The sequence below is a fragment of the Oppia nitens genome, unplaced genomic scaffold, assembly GCF_028296485.1.
Source record: "Oppia nitens isolate AA-2021 unplaced genomic scaffold, nextdenovo-longstitch-racon4-pilon3 scaffold5_pilon_pilon_pilon, whole genome shotgun sequence".
In the NCBI taxonomy this organism is placed as follows: domain Eukaryota; kingdom Metazoa; phylum Arthropoda; class Arachnida; order Sarcoptiformes; family Oppiidae; genus Oppia; species Oppia nitens.
The window spans coordinates 4131942-4152888 of NW_026533243.1; the positions used below are offsets into that span (position 1 = coordinate 4131942).

At 28.3% G+C, this 20947-nt stretch overlaps 5 protein-coding genes across 5 annotated transcripts; 3 read left to right on the plus strand and 2 right to left on the minus strand.

The window, feature by feature from the left end:
* The first annotated feature begins 4947 nt into the window (after positions 1 to 4947).
* Positions 4948 to 8639, plus strand: LOC128961309 (S-adenosylmethionine decarboxylase proenzyme-like). The gene is made up of 7 exons (XM_054307531.1): positions 4948 to 5258; positions 6010 to 6096; positions 7118 to 7244; positions 7322 to 7424; positions 7489 to 7778; positions 7835 to 7990; positions 8059 to 8639. Exons 1-7 carry the CDS (start codon positions 5146 to 5148, stop codon positions 8191 to 8193), a joined length of 1011 nt encoding a protein of 336 aa, XP_054163506.1. The 5' UTR covers positions 4948 to 5145; the 3' UTR covers positions 8194 to 8639.
* Positions 8640 to 9423: 784 nt separating this feature from the next.
* LOC128961525 (citramalyl-CoA lyase, mitochondrial-like) lies at positions 9424 to 10945 on the minus strand. The gene is made up of 5 exons (XM_054307771.1): positions 10470 to 10945; positions 10223 to 10411; positions 9962 to 10151; positions 9766 to 9879; positions 9424 to 9698 (listed from the first exon to the last, which is right to left on the minus strand). The coding sequence occupies exons 1-5, from the start codon at positions 10773 to 10775 to the stop codon at positions 9424 to 9426; spliced, it is 1074 nt and encodes a 357-aa protein (XP_054163746.1). The 5' UTR covers positions 10776 to 10945.
* A 270-nt stretch (positions 10946 to 11215) lies between these two features.
* LOC128960933 (protein TFG-like) lies at positions 11216 to 13120 on the minus strand. Its single transcript, XM_054307101.1, has 2 exons — positions 12986 to 13120; positions 11216 to 12849 (listed from the first exon to the last, which is right to left on the minus strand). Exon 2 carries the CDS (start codon positions 12791 to 12793, stop codon positions 11318 to 11320), a length of 1476 nt encoding a protein of 491 aa, XP_054163076.1. The 5' UTR covers positions 12794 to 12849; positions 12986 to 13120; the 3' UTR covers positions 11216 to 11317.
* Positions 13121 to 13635: 515 nt separating this feature from the next.
* Positions 13636 to 15857, plus strand: LOC128961526 (pseudouridylate synthase 7 homolog). Its single transcript, XM_054307773.1, has 2 exons — positions 13636 to 13988; positions 14054 to 15857. The coding sequence occupies exons 1-2, from the start codon at positions 13738 to 13740 to the stop codon at positions 15855 to 15857; spliced, it is 2055 nt and encodes a 684-aa protein (XP_054163748.1). The 5' UTR covers positions 13636 to 13737.
* A 497-nt stretch (positions 15858 to 16354) lies between these two features.
* LOC128960865 (putative uncharacterized protein DDB_G0282133) lies at positions 16355 to 19629 on the plus strand. The gene is made up of 2 exons (XM_054307013.1): positions 16355 to 19146; positions 19219 to 19629. Exons 1-2 carry the CDS (start codon positions 16537 to 16539, stop codon positions 19567 to 19569), a joined length of 2961 nt encoding a protein of 986 aa, XP_054162988.1. The 5' UTR covers positions 16355 to 16536; the 3' UTR covers positions 19570 to 19629.
* Positions 19630 to 20947: the final 1318 nt, after the last annotated feature.

Genomic DNA, 20947 nt, shown 5'->3' on the forward strand with positions numbered 1-20947 from the left:
TTATATTATTTTTTGTAATAATTTAACTTATTATACAGTATTTACAGTAAATATAATATAATTTGACATTTTTTAAAATTATTTTTAAGCAAACATACGATACACTGGAATAATATTTCTATTACTAATATCAAATATAAAGTTATATTTATGTTATGTTTAGTTATATATTATCCAATAAATTATTAAATCATTGTTAATAATACTAACAAATTGTATTTCTATTATTTATTTTTATACTTTTAAAATATATTCTTATAATAACAGTATTATTTTATTACCGATAATTCAGTTTATATTTCTAGTGATATTTTATTATTCTATAATATTAAAGATTAAGTGATAGGGAAGGGTTTGGTCGACTTACCCCCAGAGACCAAGATTGTTGGCATTTTAGCACTCCTAGGCTTTTGTAATAATATAAATAAAATTGCCTAAAAACGAGAAATGAACCCTTGAATTAAAAGTAGCAGGGGAGGTTAAACAAATTTTGGAAATTAATATTTTAATTGATATATTTTAATATATAATATAATTTTACATACAATATATATATATTAAATTTTAGATCAATCGGATCAATATTTTTATAGTTTATTAAATAAAATAAATTTTGATTATAATTGGAGGTATACAAGAAAAATCAAACTTTGAACCCCCAAAAAACACCCGTCCCTGGGATCAATTATTATCAATTTTTTTTGGTGACATTATAATTATCAATATATGTTTTTAGGAAAGTGTGGATAACATTAAATTATTAAAAATCATTTTTATTAAACAATAATTAATAAAATCAATAATTAATATTTTTATAATTATTATCAATAGAGTACAGTTAAGTCACATATTGTAAACTAATTTTTATGTCAATTAATTTGTCATTAATTTTTAAGATTATTTTTGAGGAGCAGATCCACTCTTGATAATTATAATGTCACCAAAAAAAAATGATACCAATTAATCCCAAGGACGGGTGTTTTTTGGGGGTTCAAAGTTTGATTTTTCTTGTATACCTCCCATTATAATCAAAATTTATTTTATTTAATAACTATAAAAATATTGATCCGATTGATCTAAAATATAATATAAAGGTATATACTGTATGTAAAATTATATTATATATTAAAATATATCAATTAAAATATTAATTTCCAAAATTTGCTTAACCGCGCCTGCTACTTTTAAAAACAAATGTTAATTAATTTTTATTATAATAGTACTTATTTTAATTGAATTATTAAATAAAAATAGGTAAAAGAATTGTAATAATGTGAATATTAATTAAAATTGAATTATAAATTATTGGGAACTTTAAAATTTTATAAGGAATTATCTTATGACCTATTGGTACACTTATACCTTCATTTGAAAATTTCAGATAAATTGCGTTCAAAAATGTAATAAAATATTTTCCCATCCATTACACTGTGAACCCAAATAATCTTAACCCTGATTATATAATATTTCATTCATCATATCTAATAAGTGTGATATAATTACTATATTGAACATTAAAGCAAAAATAAAATTTTCCATGTTTAATTTTTGTTAAAATTTTGTAAAAATTCCAAAATATAGTAAATAACATCAAGAAAACTGATATTATATTCTATATTTAGGAGAATATCTTAAAACTCGACTGATTTTGACTATTGATACTATATATTAAATATCTTGTAAACTATACCTTAAATGTAAAAATGTAAATATTATACTAAACATTATTGTACTTGGTCATTTTTTGATTAATTATAAAACTAAATAGATAATAGCATCGACTGATAGAAATTTTTGTTATTCCAACAGTCGATGCTGTTATATAGGTTTACTATATATTTAATATATAGTATCAATAGTCGAAATCAGTCGAGTTTTAAGATACTCTCGTATATTAGTAATGTTTATATTTATATTTTTAAAAATTATATTAGAGTAGAGATTAGTGTAAAATGTTTTTTACAAAATTAAGATTATTTAATTTATGATAAATAATGCTTGAAATTACATAATAATGTATGAAATTTATACAAAATGTTTAATAAATTTATAATATAAGTGTTATTTTAATACCATATTATATCTATTGTAGAAAATATAAATTACATATATTTAATAAAATAATTTTTTATGTTAAATTTAATACCAATTTATCAATAAATTTTTAATTCTGTTATAAAATAAATTTTTAAATATTTATTTCAAATAAATTAAAGTTTGTAGATGATAATAAATTTTAATTTATAGAAATAAATTATATTATTAGAATCAAAAAGCATAATTATACCGATACTAATTAATATAACATTTTTTTTATAAAACACAAAAATATTAAATTACAGTATTTATATTCTATATTTTAAATTTTAACTTAAATTAAGTTTTGTTTCGTTTGTGTTTGTTTGTGTGTGTGTGTGTGTGTGTGTGTGTGTGTGTGTGTGTGTGTGTGTGTGTGTGTGTGTGTGTGTGTGTGTGTGTGTGTGTGTGTGAGTAAGTATTACATAATTATATGCTTTATTTGAATCTAGATAACTTCAAAAAATATATCGTGAAGTTTAATATTAAATAAAATAATTAATTATAATATACTTAGTTCTACTGTATATTTAATAGTATTGTTCACAATAAATATTTTTGTTGAAATATATTAAATTTGAATAATTAATAGTATTATTATTTCAATAGTCTATTATTCTAGATTATCTTATAGAAATAATAGTATTGAATTTATATTTATAATTTGAACATGTTCATTCTATTACATGTAGTTTATAAAAACATAACATTAATTGTTAAAAATGAATAAATTATTTTATAATAAAACATTTGATGAAAACTGATGAAAACAAATATAACTAATTAACCATAAATTAACGCCTTGTTATTTCAATGTAATACTATATAATTTAAACATAATTTATATGTATTTATAATTAGTAATGAATATAATATAATTACTATAAAATCAATTTATTTTAATACATCAAAGTTATAAATGTCATAAAATATAAATAATAATCAGACGATTAATTAATAATAATTATAATAATTTTAAACTTTAACACACTTTTTAAATACTATATTATGAATAAGTTATGTATTCTTACATTTGTAAATATGTACATAAAAATTTAATTGATTAATAAATCTATATAATTTTACTTTATAAATATAAATTATAATTCAAAACAAAATAAAAATTATTTGATTATTTATATAAAAAATATTTTGCTTAGTTATATTTTATATAATTTGTTTTAAATATTTGTTAAAATGCATGAAAAAATTATCTCATTATTTGATTATTTATATATAAAAAAAATTATTTATTTATTTAAAATTCTTTAAAATAATTTATTATTTAAAGTGCAAACTATATTAAAGTTCAATAGAAATTTAGTATCAATTTAGTTAAAATTGTTAAAAATAGTTACAAATATAAATTGATTGATTAATTATATAAATGATTTATTGAAAATAAATTATCAGACAAATTAAGTACACAATTATCACCAAAAAATGATCATAAGGTATATAAGTGTGAAGAGTGTACTCTAATAGGAAATTATAAGTTAGTTATGTGAGAGAGTTTAGTTCACTTTTATTTAATTGATAGTTATTTGATAGTTATTTTATAGATTCAATATTAACTAATTAATAATAACTAACTTATAAGTGATAATGGTTCAATTTACTAAATTTTATACAGTACTAGTCTACAGTAATTTAATATTAATTGCATAATTACAGTATTTACTACTGTATATAACTTTATATTTAGTAAATAAGCTAGCAAAATTATATTTGTCAATAGATGGCTTAAGTAACAAAATATAGTAAATACTGTACATACAGTATTTACACATAAATTTACACATATCACACACAAATACACAATACATGCATAGTATACATACTGTACAATATAAAGTTTAGTACAGTTTGAGTTTCCAAGGGAGGGAAGTTCCCTAATTAAATCCCTGCAATTTCTCGGAAAATAGGAAACATATTCTTTTATTTTCTATTTCTACAATAACTAATAAATCTTATTTTTGTGCATAAAATAAGTTTGAATTTAATGAATTTAGTGCTACTATTTAACAATAACACTCAAAATATAATTTAATACAACATTTGTTATTCAAATCTTATAAAATAATAATTCAAYCAATTGAGAAAAAAATAGCGCTAGAGATCGTCATTTTAGTATTATGGGTAATACTAGAGGTCCTGTACTACTACTTGACATTAGTTTACATTTGATATCTATGGTAACTAAATATTTGGTCAACTTTTTTGACACTACTCTTAAATTACGTTATCATATTTATTGCTATTAAGCTATTGTGTAAGCAATAAATATGATAACGTAATTTAAGAGTAGTGTCAAAAAAGTTGACCAAATATTTAGTTACCATAGATATCAAATGTAAACTAATGTCAAGTAGTAGTACAGGACCTCTAGTATTACCCATAATACTAAAATGACGATCTCTAGCGCTATTTTTTTCTCAATTGATTGAATTATTATTTTAATAAAATTTGTTGTTTAGAATTCAATAGGTTATAGCATAAGGAAATAGATTGACAAACAGGGAATAGGAAAAATTGGTAACTTTTGATAAATAAAATGAGGGAATGAATTTACCCGAACCCTAATTACAGTACTGTATATGTATAACAATACTAATACAGTATTTGATAAATAGCTGTGAATATAGCGCACAGGTAGCCAATGGGATGCCCGTTGTCATGACATACAGTTATCAGATATAGTGATGACATCAAGACATTTGTCTCATATTCTACGCGTGTCTGTATTTAGACATCAATTTTATGAGAAGCCTAATAATTCCCTACCGGTTCTCATATATGTAAGTATTGGTAACAAATGTAAACGACTGAACCCTTTGCCTTCATTTGTGTAAAACGTTATTATTTGTCACAAAATTGCAGTAAAAGTCAGGATCGAAGTTAGAGATCGTTTCAATTGAAGCTATAAATTGCATACATTTGGGACCATTCAGACCATTAAGACATTCAATACATTCAATACATTGACTGATTCAACAAAAAAGTCATTTATTTCAACCAATACTTCAATCGACACAAAACTATAACAAATATTCATTATTATCGTCAATAATGACTTCCCAAGACTTTTGTGGCTTTTTTGAAGGCACAGAAAAGCTCCTCGAGATCTGGTTTGACAAATATGAGGACAACCATAACGACTGCGACCTCAGAAATATTCAAAGGTATGTATGTCTTTGATATTGTAATTACCAGTCATTACACTTATATTTATATTATACTTTAATATGATTATTATATTAATAATTTGATATACACATAAAAGTATATAACAAAATGATCATGGTCATTATTCTATATATATATATATATTATTTATAGTATAAGGATAGTTGTATTTCGATGACCTTTAAGTGTTAGTTTTATCTCAAATATTTCAGTGCTTATCAAATGTGACTTTAGTTAAACATTTTTGTCACATATTTTACAGCCATTAACATAAAATTGAGGCTTATTTTGTATATTTGGCAAAAATATCAAACAATTTTAAAAAATCATTTTTACAACGATATTATTTACAAATCATTATTTTTTGTATATATTGTAATATGAGCATGCTAAAATTTGATTTAATATTTACAATAACTATATTTTATACAATAGTTATAAATATGATATATAGTGAAAGTGAGAAATGCAATTTCATTGAAATTAATGTGTTGTGTCTATACATGTAGTATAATGTCATATATTAAACAATATTTGATAAATTATTCATAAACTGATAAATAAAATTAATTTGTTTTTATTGAGAAAAAACTCCTTGAAATAAAAATGATTAGACATTTAGTATTTATTTTATAATTGATTACATAATACACTGATATCTGTTTGCACTGTTATCAAAAATTAAGTAATTAATGAGCTATTAATAAATGATTTATTTTGTTTAATAATTGATAATTTAATGTATAGGTCTGCGTGGGACTCGTTGTTAAGTTTTGTCAATTGCAAAATTATATCATTTAAAAGCAATGAACAATTGGATGCTTATGTGTTGAGGTAGTATATGTCCAATACTATAATAATATATTTGTCTATCATTATTATCGATAAAAATATTTAAATTAAAATCTATTATAGTTGTCTTAATTTGATTAAATATTTATATTATAGCAAAGTGCAAATGTGCACAACAATTGGTGTCACCCCCACAGTTACAAATTGAAAATGATCCAGTCAATGAGTCAGTATTAAATGTGTTAATTACACAATTACCGGTACAACTATTAATACCGTAGTCTCTCTCATTAAGTGTAATAAGATTATAATTGAAATCATTTAGATTTCATTGCAATTTTATGCCAAAATAATCAAAGACACCCCCATTTACTGCAACTTATGTATAGTAAACTAATTTATAATAATGTCTATTTATACTGCGTTTCGTTAACATATTTCAATATTATTATATAAATTTACGGTACACTATATATTATACAGTAGTATAATATTTTTTGGTATTAAATATATAAAAATTTAAAGTTTTTGAAAATTAGTTTATAATTAAACACCTTTTTAGGTATTGATAACAAAATGAAATTGATATTTAAATTGCCTATTTAAACAGTAAAACATTAAATATCAATTAAAATGTCAAATAATTGAATAATAAATTTATGAATAATTGGGGCTAAAGTCGATTAATTTCACTTATAATTGCACTGCAATTTTTTGAGACAGATTACGGTATTAGAGACTAGTTTTATAGGAATTATTTAAGGCATATATAAGTCTTAAGAAGTTATTATAAAATAGTTTTACAATAACTTCAATAATATACTAAGTTTTTATAGTGAGTTGTTAGTGATTAGCTGGATATATGCCGGCACGTAGAGGTACGGTTGGGGCTGTCACTTGTGGGTATAACACCCAAGTGTGCAATCTTTTACAGGCCCTACGGAGTACGGCCATTGAATTTAAAATTATTTTAAATAACAATTTTTGTGTATTAATACAAAATTAATCTCGTTTTGCATTTATTTAAAAAATTTTGCGATCATTTGGATCGTTGTTTCTGTAGTGAGAGTTCACTGTTTGTGTCAAAGAATCGCATAATAATCAAGACGTGCGGATCCACAACTCTCTTGAGATGCATTGAACCGATGCTATATTTGGTCAAACAAGTGGCTGGTTTTGATGAAGTAGTGGTAAGTATTAGTAGTAATATTAATCATACAAGTGATGACTTAAAATTAAAAATATTAATAAATTGTTATCATTTTAGGATATTTTCTATTCGCGTAAGAATTTCATGCGTCCGGAACTTCAGGACGACTCGCACCGGACTTTTGAGAATGAAGTCGAGGCTTTGGATAATCTTTTTGAAGGTTTGTTTAGTTGTCTTTAAAATTGATATCTTTCTAAATAATACTTATTTTATTAATATATAAGACGGCGCCGCCTTCTGTATGGGTCGTATAAATAGCGACTGTTGGAACTTATATACACTGAATACACCAATAATTAAGTCAAAATCTTTTATCCAATCGCCGGATCAAACATTTGAGATAATAATGCAAAACTTGGATCAAAAGGTTATGCAAATCTTTAGCCGTGATGTGTGTTCATCAGCTAAAGAGGCGACACAAAAGTCGGGCATCGATAAGATATTGCCCGGAATGATCATCGATGACTTCTTGTTTGATCCGTGCGGATATTCAATGAATGGACTTATTAAAGGGGTATGTATTTAAAAATATTAAAATGTTTTACTTATTGATAATCTATCATTAAAAAGGGATATTATGTAACAATTCATATAACACCTGAACCCCACTGTTCTTACGTGAGCTTTGAGACTAATGTTCCGCATAATTCATACCCGGATTTGGTGAACCGTTTGCTTAAAGTGTTTGTTCCGGGAAAGTTTCTCATGACTATCTGTGCTAATGAGGTATACTTTACGATAGGAGTTATTAGTTTATCATAATTTTAAATACATATCTATTTGTTTGAATACAGTTATCTTCGGCATACAATTCTCATAAAGAATTTCAAGACATTGAGTTTCAGAACTTTTATCGCAAAGAACTACAGGTGTGTCGCTTCAAGAACTATGAAATCACTTATGGATTGTTTGCTAAGCCTAATAGCTGAGGCCTACTGAATGGCCTGTACTTGACTGGACACGCCATTAAAGAAAACTTATATTTTAATTATAATTACATACATTTTATCTTAATATTAATTATAGACAAAACTTATAACTGCTTTTTAATCTATTCTCAACTTTCCTTATATTCTAAACAAATCTTTTGGGGTCGAGTTTCTTGAACTCAGATCATTGCATAACAATTGGGACTTTTATTTTATTTTTACGACATTTGTCTGATGGGATCAATAGTCTAATAGTGAATAAATGATTGAAGAATAAGTTTATGACATGATTTCATGGACTTCCTAATGAAATGTTATCATTTGGTTTATGATATGACAAATGTGTTCAACGATAACAGTGCTAATAGTTGACACTGTTTTCATGCAATGATCAGTTCAATTGGGTTTTAAGGAAACAATATTTTTATATATATATACTTTAAATATTGTTAATTATTCTAATAATTTTATTTTTTAAATGAATTTTAAAATTACGGTAATATATATTTATGTCCAGCATTTACAGGCAATAATTATATTTGTTGATTAATAATAAAATATAGCTTATAAAAATGATAAATATATCTATTTATTTTTTTTAACATATACTGTATCGACTGTATAATATCGATACCGTAAAATCGTGTTTTTTCTCCAATATGGAAATGTCTGTAATGGGGAATAATGCGAGTTTTTAACCATATGAACAAATATTTTGTGACAATTTTAATTTCCCCCTTCTATTTAAACGTCTCTATCGTTGCAAAACCTTTGAATATACTATCTATTTATAGTATGTAAAAATACTATAAATATATACAAATATGTCATTAATTGTAAACACTGTTATAACTAATTAATTATAGGTAATAATTAACTAAATACACCGTTTTTAATAGATTACCGTTAAATATGTATTACAGTTCCCAATTCCCCGATTTTTACTTTTTCCCACACCCTCGTTTAATTTACCAGGGGTGGTAAAAAATGCGACTTCTACCGTATTAAAATATTAATTTTCATATTTTTATGATTTTCATTCAGGGAATTAAACAAATAAGGGAAATAAGGTATGCTATTCGTTCATTAATAAACTAATAATTGATATCACAATTTGAATCATCACTAATAAAATACAGTTTTAGTTCAAAATGTTACGAAAAATGATTAAACAAATAATTAATTAAATAGCTATAAAATACATATACAGTCATAGACTTTATTATAAAACTATTTTTGTTTGATGGCATTTGCAATATCAATAATATTCAATGCCTGCAACAGTAACGGCTTGTCTATCATTTGTCCCTCAAAAACAAAAGCTCCCTTTCCTTCGCTCTGAGATTTTTGATATTCATGGATCAGTTTCGTCGCCCAATCAATTCTATCAGATGACGGACTAAACGCTTCCTCAATAATTGGTACTTGAGATGGATGTATACATTGTTTACCAGTAAAGCCTAATCGGGCGCCTTCTTGTGATTGGGCTTTAAGACCATTCAAATCTATAAATAAATTATAGTAATGTTATAATTCAGTGACTATATTACAGTTAATTTGTTAACTAAATACCTTTAAAATCAATATAGACGACATCGATTGCTTGTAAATCAAATGCTTTGGCCGTAACAACTACTTGTTGTCTGGCCATTAGAGTCTCGGATGAACCGGCAGAACGGGTGGCTCCTATTATACAATATACACATAACGTATAATATTATACTGTAGTTGACTATGAATTTCCATATATTATATTAATATAACAAACCAATTGATGCACAAAAGTCATCGGAACCGAAAACAATGGCCTCCAATGAGAACAAATGAAATTCAGACAATTCAATGGCATGAGTGACCACATCTTTAAGATTAAGTAAACCCTTAGCGCTCTCAACATATGTAATCAAATTAATTTCAGTCTTCCTTTTGCCCAATGCTTTGACCAATTTTTCACAAAACTTAATAATATAACAAATAAATCATTAAAATTATAACTAATATAGTATTTAAAATAATATTCAATATTTACTGAATCCAAATGCTCTTTGGTCTCAACTTTCGGTAAGAGTATAGTTTGCGGAATCTTCTGACCAGAAAATACAACATTTAAATCTTCTTCAGCAAAGCCACTGTCCATTGAATTTATACGAACTGCACACTCGCTTCGGCCAAAATCAATGGTTTGAATGGCCTTAACAGCTCCGAGTCTGGCCTCAGGCTGTTAACCGAAAGTTATATTATATCAATGTTTTAAATAATTATAATTCATTTCATACTTTCTTATTGAGAGCGACGCCATCCTCGCAGTCGAGAACCACTGAATCCACTGAATTACAAATAGTCTTCACTTTTTCCACTTTGCGGTCATCACTGGCCGGACAATACAATAGTGCTCTTCGTGGTCGATGTCTTGATTGTCCATTCAATACCTCATTTGTATTGCCAACTGTGGCATCAGTGGATTCATTGGTCACTTGCTGTGATAACAGTCTTTTATTACTACAATTACAAACAATTCGCGCGACTGAAGAATTAAAAGTACAAGTCATCTGTCGAAGTGGTCTACAAATTGATGACAACATTATGACACGTAAGTCGTTAGTCAAACAATTAATATATTTATTTATGATTGTAATCAATGTCTTAAGCAATTAATTATGTGATGATTAATGTCATTAAATAACACCGATATCTCTCAAACATTGTATGTTTACATCATTACAAACATTGTATAAATTTATGCCTTTTTCACACAAATAACTGTATATTAAAAGCATTACATAAATGATATTATATTAGATTTTATGTTATGTTATGCAATGTGTGACATACAGTACTACAGTATATTGTTATCATTCAATTAAATATTAATTATAGACTATAATTTATAGTACAGTATTACCAGTAATAGTACTGTATATAAACTATGATAAATTTATGGTTTATTAGCAAATAAAATAACTTTTATTTAAATAATTGAGAAAACAATAAATGTTTGAAAGCAATTACATTTATTTAACGTGTTATAAGTGGTAGAGTGAAAATATATTTAAAATACAATTTATTACTAATAATCATCAATAAATCCATTGTCCATCAATGGTACTACAATTATTTGTTCATATTATTGGGAAATCGGTGGAAACCCTGCATTCGGTGGATATCGAGGTCTATTAGCACCGATACCACGAGAGTAAGGATTCATTCCGGGCATACCACCCATTTGTGGCGGAGGCGGTGGTCCTCCCATTCCTGGATATGAACCTGGAGGTAAAGATTGCTGAAGTTGTGGTGATGGCATTTGTTGTTGTCCACCAGGTCCTTGTAATTGTGGCTGTTGTCCACCAGGTCCTTGTAATTGTGGCTGTTGTCCACCAGGTCCTTGTAATTGTGGTGGTTGTCCCCCAGGGTAACCTTGAACAGGACTCGGGTGACTATAATTGGTCGGCGGAGCTCCAAAATTTGTAGGTGGTGGTCCAGAGGGCATTGTCGGAGGTGCCCCAAAACTATGAGGTCCAGATGGCATAGATGTAGGCGGTACTCCACTTCCGTATAAATTAGGCGGTGGGCCTGACGGTTGTCCGCCTCCTAATTGTCCCATTGTTGGTGGTGCACCAAATGGTGGCTTTACAAGAGATTGAGGTGGTGCACCAAATGGTTGGTTGAGTTGTGGTTGATTTGAACCAAAAGATTGAGGATTGTGTCCATGGTAACCGGTTCCAGAAACTGATACGGCATTAGAGACAGAAGTCGGTGCTGTTGGTAGTGGAATCTGCGCGGGATTTTGACGATTAGGTGGTGGGAATTGTCCGGGATATGGTTGAGCTTGTATTTCAAAACGCTGTTGTTGTTGTTGTTGTGGCAATTGATTCATGTTTTGTGGGAACTGTGTTTGCGATTCGTTTCCCAAAGGCTTTAGTTCGGGAGCGGAGATATTACCGGTATTCAAATTTTGTTGTCTATTCTGAGAGGAAAGACTCGACACACTATCGGGTGTAACGGAGCGCTTCTCCTCACTTATCGGTCCATTTTGGAATCCTTCACTTGTTTTAAAAGCCTTTAATGGATCAAACTCTTTGGGTGGTTGTTGAGAAATTTGCGGTTTGTTTGTCTGTTCAGCATTTCTTTCATCGCCGGCAGCGGTAGTGTTCTCATCGCTAGAGATAAGACTTCTGGCCGGTGTTTCCAAACGATCTAAAAGAAAATTACAACGATTGCGAAAATGTTGTAATTCTTTGCGGATCAGTTTGACTTCATCTGTCATTAAAGGCATGGGCTGTCCGTTAACAAAGAGAGTCAACTTCAATATACGTGAGCATTGAATGGCAAACAATAAGTCACTGCTGTCGGCAATTGTAATCAAATCGTTGTCGTCGTCCTTATATTTAACAACGACATCATCGGTGGCCTCGAGTTTACCTCTGAATAGACGTTGCATCATAAGTATGAGTTCATCGTAAGTGATCTCTTCATTATGAATTGGTATGCGACGGATCTCTTCGCCGAACTTGACTTTAATAATCAATTTGCCGCTTAAATCCAAATGCGAAAACTCGTCGTTGACTGCCGTGAAAGAAGCTGTCGAATTGCTTGAAGCCATCGCTGGACATAAAGACAATAATATCACCAAACAAGATGTCACACAACAGATGTCCTCTAAAGGGTTTTAAATATCAATTGATTTGCGACTTAAATATCAAATACACATTTGACTCATTGATAATTAAGTAATAAATAACAATAATTATTGATAATTATTACTTCAAATAATTGAAAAAACTCTTATATTTACCAAAAGACTATTAAGATGTGATTTGATGAGTGATTTAATGGTTAATTGAAGACACTTTCAACTGAAGCCGTGTTTGAAAAAGACGTGTCAAATGAGTGCCAAAAGTGATTGCGTGGAGAATATAGACATATATTATAGTATAGTATAGTTAGGGTTAGATCAGATTCCCTCCCTCGTCTTATTATCCATAAGTTCCTTATATTCCCTCTTCCCTGGGAATTCCCTGGGAAGACATTTCCTTGTGGTACCACCTATCGTACCATAACTCACATTACATAATGTTTAATTAAAAACACGTTTGTATAGTAAATGACTACAAAATGTATTTAATATTTTTACTAAATGTTTTATAATATTTGAATCATATTTTGATTGAGTTATTGCTAACATACTGGTCCCAATTGAAACACATAGTCATTGAGATTAGGTACTTTATAATGTATGACAAATTATATTTTCCCTTTCTAACGATCAAGGGAGGGAATATAATATATTTTCCATATTTTCCGGGAAAATTGGAGGGATTTTATTTGGGAACTTCCCTCCCTGGGAATCTCAATCTAACCCTAAGTATAGTATAGTATAGTATAGTATAGTATAGAAACTCACAACCAATACATTCATTATAAACATTACAAACAGTCAACAGATGGCACTCATATCACGTGACAAACACATGACAAACAAATACAATACCAACCATTCAATTGATGTCTATTTCGGAGACCAATGTCTAACCAATCGTACGATTAATGACCGCACGGTTACATCAATTGTCAAAAAGTATATTAAATAAGTTAAAATTGACATCAATTATGGATTCATTGGCCATTAAATCGGATGTAATACCGGTCAGTAAACGTATCAAATTGGATACAGAGTCGGATAAGACCGCAACCAATGCTTGGCGTTCAAAGTTGATCCGTGACTTTGATGAAAGTGATGTCGGTATCACTGAATTTATTGCCGATTATAAGCCCTTTGACGCTATCATTAAAAATCGGTTGGTTTTCAAATAACAAACATATTTCAATTATTTCAGTTATTCAATGATTTTTTCATCAATAGTTACGAAGATTTTTTAGTTTACGAGATATCAAAAAGTGGTAAAATTGTGCGCTTAACTGATGTCACTCCTCCTAAGGATGAGATGGTACCGGTACTCGATATTTATGAAGTTCTTGACGTCAACACTATTGATAATATCAAACAATTGCTGGAATCGATAAATAGTGATAAAAATAAAAACAATGGGATCGACAGTAGTGAAATAGATTTGACTGATTTAGATGAGAAACAATTGCCAATTAGTGACTGTAAGAGTGGCAACACTACAGATGAAGATCCAATTGAGTTAAATGATAATGAAATTTGTAATAAGAGTTTAGATTCAGTAAAGATATTAGTGACTAATTTATCAAAATCGGAGAGAACTAGGATTCATAAATCAATTAAAGATAATTATGAAGAACTCGATACAAATACTGTCGATGAAGGGTCTGATAAATATATAGTCGTTAAAAAAGCAGATAAAAATGCAAACAGAAAAAGAAATAATTGGCCCAAAGATAAGGGAGAATACATGCAATTTGTTTTATATAAAGAAAACAAAGAAACACAACAAGCAATCAATGAAATAGCATTAAAATTGAATATTTCGGCCAAAAATTTTGATATCGGCGGCACAAAAGACAAGCGGGCCATTACAACTCAAGAGGTGACCGCTTGGAAAGTACCGGCACTTAGGATATGGTCTGTCGCACAAAGATGTCGCGACATAGAAGTCGGACACTTTAGGTTTACTCAAAATTCATTAAATTTGGGTATCATTTGGGGAAATCATTTTAATATTGTTTTAAGAGATGTTAAATGCAGTGACAGAGAAAATGCTGAAAAAAGTCTTAATAATGTTAAGACTTTTGGTGCCATTAATTACTATGGAATGCAGCGCTTTGGACATCAGTATGAAAAGCCTTATGTAATCGGAATACATATTCTTCGTCAGAATTGGGAACAAGTTGTCAATGAATTACTATCTCCTAAAGCCGTCGATAAAAAACACAATAATCCAAAACTTCCGACTTTTAATGAATGCATTGATTTGTGGAAAAAGACGAAAAATGCTAAATTAGTTTATATGAAGTTCCCATTTAAATGGACACCTGAGGGAACACTTCTTAAAGGTTTATCTCGAGTGGCACCCACTGACTATATGGGCGCCATTTGCACGGGAATGAGTCGCAATCAAAGACTTTTGTACGTCCATTGTTATCAAAGTTATATCTGGAATAAGACAGCTTCGTATAGAATTAAGACATTTGGACATCAAGTAGTGATCGGAGATCTAATACAATTAGATTTACCAGAAGGTGATACCGATTCTAAACATAAAAATATAGTTGTGGTCAATGAAGACAATATAAAGAATGCAACAATTTATAATATTGTAATCCCAATTGTTGGCAGCGATATTGTTTGGCCAACCAATTGTATCGGCAAATATATTGAATCACTTTTAGCTGAAGATAATATATCTATTGATTTATTTCGTAATTTGCCTAAACAGTGGTTAGTTTGCGGCTCTTATCGTAAACTTTATGTCAGACCAAAAGATTTTGATTATCAATGGATTACATATAAAGATCCTAATATTCCTCTCGTGACCAGTGATTTTGATTTAATTAAAGGCAACAAATGTGAAGATAAGTTGACTTCAAGTGTCACGAGTGATAGTGAAGAGAAAACAGCACTTAAAATATCAATGAGTTTGCCTTCAAGTTGTTACGCGACAATGATTTGCAGACAAATTACAAGAACTGAATCAACTGTTATGGAGTGGAAAGACTGGTTGAAAACTAAACATAACTTATAATTATTTATTAAACTATTATAAAAAGTTAAATTTTTAACATTTATTGTAAATATTTGAAAAATTTATCATAAATAACATTAATTATAACATTATTATACCTATTATAAACTTATTACAAAAATGTATTAAAATTTTAAAAATCAAAAGTTTTTTAAAGTATTTGTTCTATAATTACAGTCATCAATACATTTGTTTTTTTCTATTTAATAATGAAATAAATGCTTTTTGAGATAATTTTGTTAATAAAAGCTTATTTTCTATTAAATTATTATTATATTTATTAATTTAAAATTATTAATTAATAGTTTAAAAAAGATTTTGAAAATTATTTATTAAAATTAAAACTTTAATTTGATTTCATTGAAAGTAATTGAACTTAAGGTACAGTATATCTAAAGTAACATAATTTATGTGACATTCAGTGTAAATGAACAGTGAGTTAGTGAGTGAATCGTATGAATCAAAGTTGAGTTAATGAGTCAACAATACAATGAATGTGTGATTAAAAGTATAACATTTAATATTAAACAGTCATCTAATGACTCAATACTTGTTTCAATTCAAACAATAAGTCACACATTGTTTGACACATTGTTTGAAACAATTTCAATGATTTTATATATAATTGTTGACTCTTTCAAGTGTTTAAAGTGATAATCACTACAAACAGATCCATCAAATGAAACGCAGAGCAAGTGTTTCGCCACCCATTCGTCAAAATTTGCCGTTTGATGGCCAACACTATGCAATGAATGAGCAGTCAATGGCCAACCATCGGTCGTATCCGACAATGAATGGACAACCACTTAGACATCCAATGGGTGTGAATCTGATGCCAAATATGGGAAATCAAAGACATTTCACTCCAAGAAGCAGTTATTTGGGTCAACGAAATATGACGCCAGTATTCAATACATCATTGATGACCACTTCGGCTCAAAATTTAAGTTATAATTACAATCCAAACGATTCACTGACTCCGACCCGTGACAGTCGTGGACAGGCCTATGATATGATGGCCAAAGCGAACCAACCCGTATATATGACACCCGAAACTAATGATACTTCAAAACAAAAGAATGTTTGGGATGGAGTGATTCCATGTGATTACACTGTGGAACAGCTCCAAGATATCTTAAAATCGGCTAATAAAGAGACCGATGAATCCATTGACACGACAACTACTAATGAATCTAAAGATGATATCAATGTATTGGTCATCAAATTAAGTGAAACGAGAGATAAAGAAGAAATGATTAAAAAGCAAAGAAATGATACCGAAAATAAAATCGAAGAATTGGATAACAAATTGAAAGAGTTTGAGAATTTGATAAATTTTAGGGAAAATCTTAAGAAATTGAAGAAATCATTGGTTGCTGAAGAAGAAGAAATTGGTAAGAAGACTAATGAATTAATTTTAGCCATTAAAGACCTAACGAACAACAAAACGTCTAAAAGAGCTGACAGTCCAAAACCGTCTTCGAGTAACAATACAATCTCATCTAAACCATTGAGCAGACCTTCAAGTGATAGTGATATCACTAATATGCAAAAGGATAAGTCTAATGATAATGAATCTATTATTTATAAACCAACTATTAAAAGATCAAACAATTTTGGATCTAATAGTACTAATATTAAGAAAACACGATTTACCACTGATTGTGTATCAAAGACTTCTAAAACAGGTACCAATAATACACCGACTAATAAGTCCATTAAGACAACTAATGTTAAGCTAACTCCACATCCCATAAAACACAGCACTAATACTTCAAATCCATTGCTGTCTTCACCAAAAGTTAATCGCATTTGTAGACAACCGATAGCACAAAATACTTTTAAAAATTCAGTCACAAGTGGTGTCCGAACATCTCGACCCGTAAGGACACCCTGTGGTCGAGGAGTTCGTAACACTGATAATAGCGAATCTTCAAACAAAACGACACAAAATGTTAAAAAATCTGATGATAGAAGTAGTGTTGAATCTGAATCAACACCTTTACCACAAACCAATGATGAAGAGGAGGATCTATCTGATAGTGAAGTGTTTAATGTTTTATCGAAAAAAATTGATTTGGATATTATTGGTAAGGAAACTCATAATAAACAGACAACTGTTACTGAAAGTGATGCCATTGATCGACAAAATAATGAAATAAATGATAAACAATTAAGAGAAGATACAACTATTAACACTAAATTGATAGACACAAACAAAGATGACAATACTATTTGTAATAATGAGTCAAATGATGTTGAATTGGTTACCATTGATAGTGATGATGAAAATATACCACAAATTGAACCCATGATTTCAGTAAAGAAAGAGAGAGAAGACGCCACAAAAGAGTCGATTGCTAGTTCCGAATCCAATGCAAATAGTTTGAATAAAGACACGTCTGGTGATAGATCAACAGTTTGTGAACAAACTGAACAAAATGTTATACCAAATGAAAGCACAAGTAGTTCATCGTCACCAACAAAGAAACAAATAAAATATTGTGGTTTTGAAAACATTATATACGAACCAACAGTTACTTACACTAATGGATTAATCAAATCAAAATCAGGACCTAAATCCAAAAGTATTAGTATTATAGTAATGAAATCATTTAAGGACTATTTGATTGTGTCGTTTATGGATTCTTCGGTCTTAAGATACCGTATTGACGACAAGTCTAATATTATGGCCTATAAAGGTCATGAAGAAATTGTGTTTTCAATGATTATCATAGAGTGTACCAAACAAGACAACACATATTTGTTGTATACCGGCTCTAAAGATAAGAAGTTACGGGCATTTAATGTCGAGACCGGTATTTTAATCAATACTCTTGAAATGGACGATCAAATTACTTGCATTGACTACAAGTGGTCTCATATATTTTGTGGCTTAAGTAGTGGTGTTGTCGTTAAATTATCTCCAATTCATGAAATTGATGAACAATCATCAGCTGATCGCCAATGGAAAACATTTGTTGTTAACTCAGGAAAACGTATTTATGATATGGTTTGTGTTAAACCAATCTTTACTATCGATAATACAATTATAGAACCCATTATTACTGTCACTCAAAATAAACTTCGAGTCTTAAATACAAGTGATTCAATTGAAAACAATGAAAGAATTCTTACTTCTTTGAGTGTCAATATGAACCCTCCTATTGTTATGAAAGTATTATCCAATCATTTATTTGTTTCTTATTCGATGCCAAAAGTCAAGAATGAAGACAAGAATAACAAATTAGACAATAAGTCGAAAATAAATGTTTACGATTTGAATCAGGTATTCAATAAAAAATATTATTATAGTTACCGTATGTTTTTAATTACTGATATATATTTGATTTTATTATAGACATGGAATGTCCTAAAAAATATTGAAATGATTGGTCGCATTCATTGTTTGCAAGTAATCAAAGATTATGTCATAGCGAGCAGTCATTTGGGCAAAATTTTTTGCATCGATGGCACAAAACTTAACCTAAAGTGGCGATCATCTGGAAGAAGGATTACGGCATTCGTTCAGATTGAAGACCGGCTTATATATGGCACTGAAGATGGATGTATTGAAGTGATATATCTCTATCAATCACCATCTGATTGTGACACCTGTGGCATCACATTTGCCCGAGAAGTAGATCTTAAAGAACACGTTAGAATTGAACATGAAGTCAATGAAGAAAATAATGATAATACTGATAATTAATGTATTTATTGTAATATATAAAAAATAATAATAAGATAACATATCAATCATTATATTTATGCATATATTAAAATTTTTACCGTTAATCAATAAATTTTTTAAACAAATGTTTATTTTAATGAAAACCATATGCATTATAATGTTTTTATTTCATCATCTCTTTACTTGTTTGGTAAGGGAAGGGTAGTAACTGGTCTTATCTGTGACTATTTAAACTGTGGTTTTAACTTCACCTCAAATTAGAATAATCAATGCGATTACAGATACCCAAGTAGTCCATTACTTTTTAATGTAAATTAAATCGATGATTGCATTATCATTAATATGTAACTAATTTAATGTTTGTTGTAATTTCACATGATTTGTAATTCACAAATTTTGTATTATCGATACAATACGGTATATACAAGTTATGTACAAACAAATGAAACTTAATTTTTATATACAGTATTAATTGCATTATTTATAATTATGTGAAAAATTAATTTATAATATGAATTGTTTGATTTATATTTGGTATAACTTTAACATAACTTGATAATAGATGATAAGGTCTTAGATCTGTCAAACTTGTAGCTCATTTCACGACTGATCCACAATCGGTGTTACCGTACAGTAAACCCAGTATACAGTAGTCATAAAAGTTAATCATTTTAGTTATTTCCAGATATTAAGATAATTATTTAATATTATTAGATATAAACACATTTCTAAAATCAATTTGTTCTGTTTGCGGGTTTGTATCTCAATAACCGTATTATCAAATTTTATTAAATTTATCTAAAATCAAGAAAAACTCTCCAAAAATTTGATATAAAATTTTCATTATATTATAATTACTAGTTTTGAAAATATATAACAAATATGTGAAAACTTTAGAAATTAGAAATATAGACACAAACTAAATGATGATTAACTCATGTGTTCATCAGTTTAACACTTAAGTTGATTCCATTTGATTTGATATTGATTTGAATAAATTAGTGCATCATTTAAGTTAAATCGAATGGAATCAACTTAAGTGTTAAACTGATTATCACATGAGTTAATCATCGTTTAATGTCTATATTTCTATATTTCTAAAGTTTTCACATATTGTTATATATTTTCAAAACTAGTAATTATAATATAATGAAAATTTAATATCAAATTTTTGGAGAGTTTTTCTTGATTTTAGCCAAATTTGATAAAATTTGATAATATGGTTATTAAGATAATATTACAATAATTTAGGTATCAATAACTTATTGAGTCTATTATACAGTATTATAATTACTTGAGTGGAAAGTTATCTCAAAACTTAAGTTTCATTTAATTTATAGATTACCGCAATCTTTGTCAATTTTCTTATATTATATAACTTTGACATTGTTTGTAC

Excerpts from the sequence above, each read along its gene's own strand:
- LOC128961309 (XM_054307531.1), top strand. The coding sequence starts at position 5,146 with ATGACTTCCCAAGACTTTTGTGGCTTTTTTGAAGGCACAGAAAAGCTC. Across the intron at positions 5,259-6,009 it reads GACCTCAGAAATATTCAAAG|GTCTGCGTGGGACTCGTTGT; the intron begins GTATGTATGTCT and ends TTTAATGTATAG. Across the intron at positions 6,097-7,117 it reads TTGGATGCTTATGTGTTGAG|TGAGAGTTCACTGTTTGTGT; the intron begins GTAGTATATGTC and ends TTGTTTCTGTAG.
- LOC128961525 (XM_054307771.1), bottom strand. The coding sequence starts at position 10,775 with ATGTTGTCATCAATTTGTAGACCACTTCGACAGATGACTTGTACTTTT. Across the intron at positions 10,152-10,222 it reads CCAAAGAGCATTTGGATTCA|TTTTGTGAAAAATTGGTCAA; the intron begins GTAAATATTGAA and ends TATATTATTAAG. Across the intron at positions 9,880-9,961 it reads TGACTTTTGTGCATCAATTG|GAGCCACCCGTTCTGCCGGT; the intron begins GTTTGTTATATT and ends ATTGTATAATAG.
- LOC128960933 (XM_054307101.1), bottom strand. The coding sequence starts at position 12,793 with ATGGCTTCAAGCAATTCGACAGCTTCTTTCACGGCAGTCAACGACGAG.
- LOC128961526 (XM_054307773.1), top strand. The coding sequence starts at position 13,738 with ATGACCGCACGGTTACATCAATTGTCAAAAAGTATATTAAATAAGTTA. Across the intron at positions 13,989-14,053 it reads GACGCTATCATTAAAAATCG|TTACGAAGATTTTTTAGTTT; the intron begins GTTGGTTTTCAA and ends TTTCATCAATAG.
- LOC128960865 (XM_054307013.1), top strand. The coding sequence starts at position 16,537 with ATGAAACGCAGAGCAAGTGTTTCGCCACCCATTCGTCAAAATTTGCCG. Across the intron at positions 19,147-19,218 it reads ATGTTTACGATTTGAATCAG|ACATGGAATGTCCTAAAAAA; the intron begins GTATTCAATAAA and ends ATTTTATTATAG.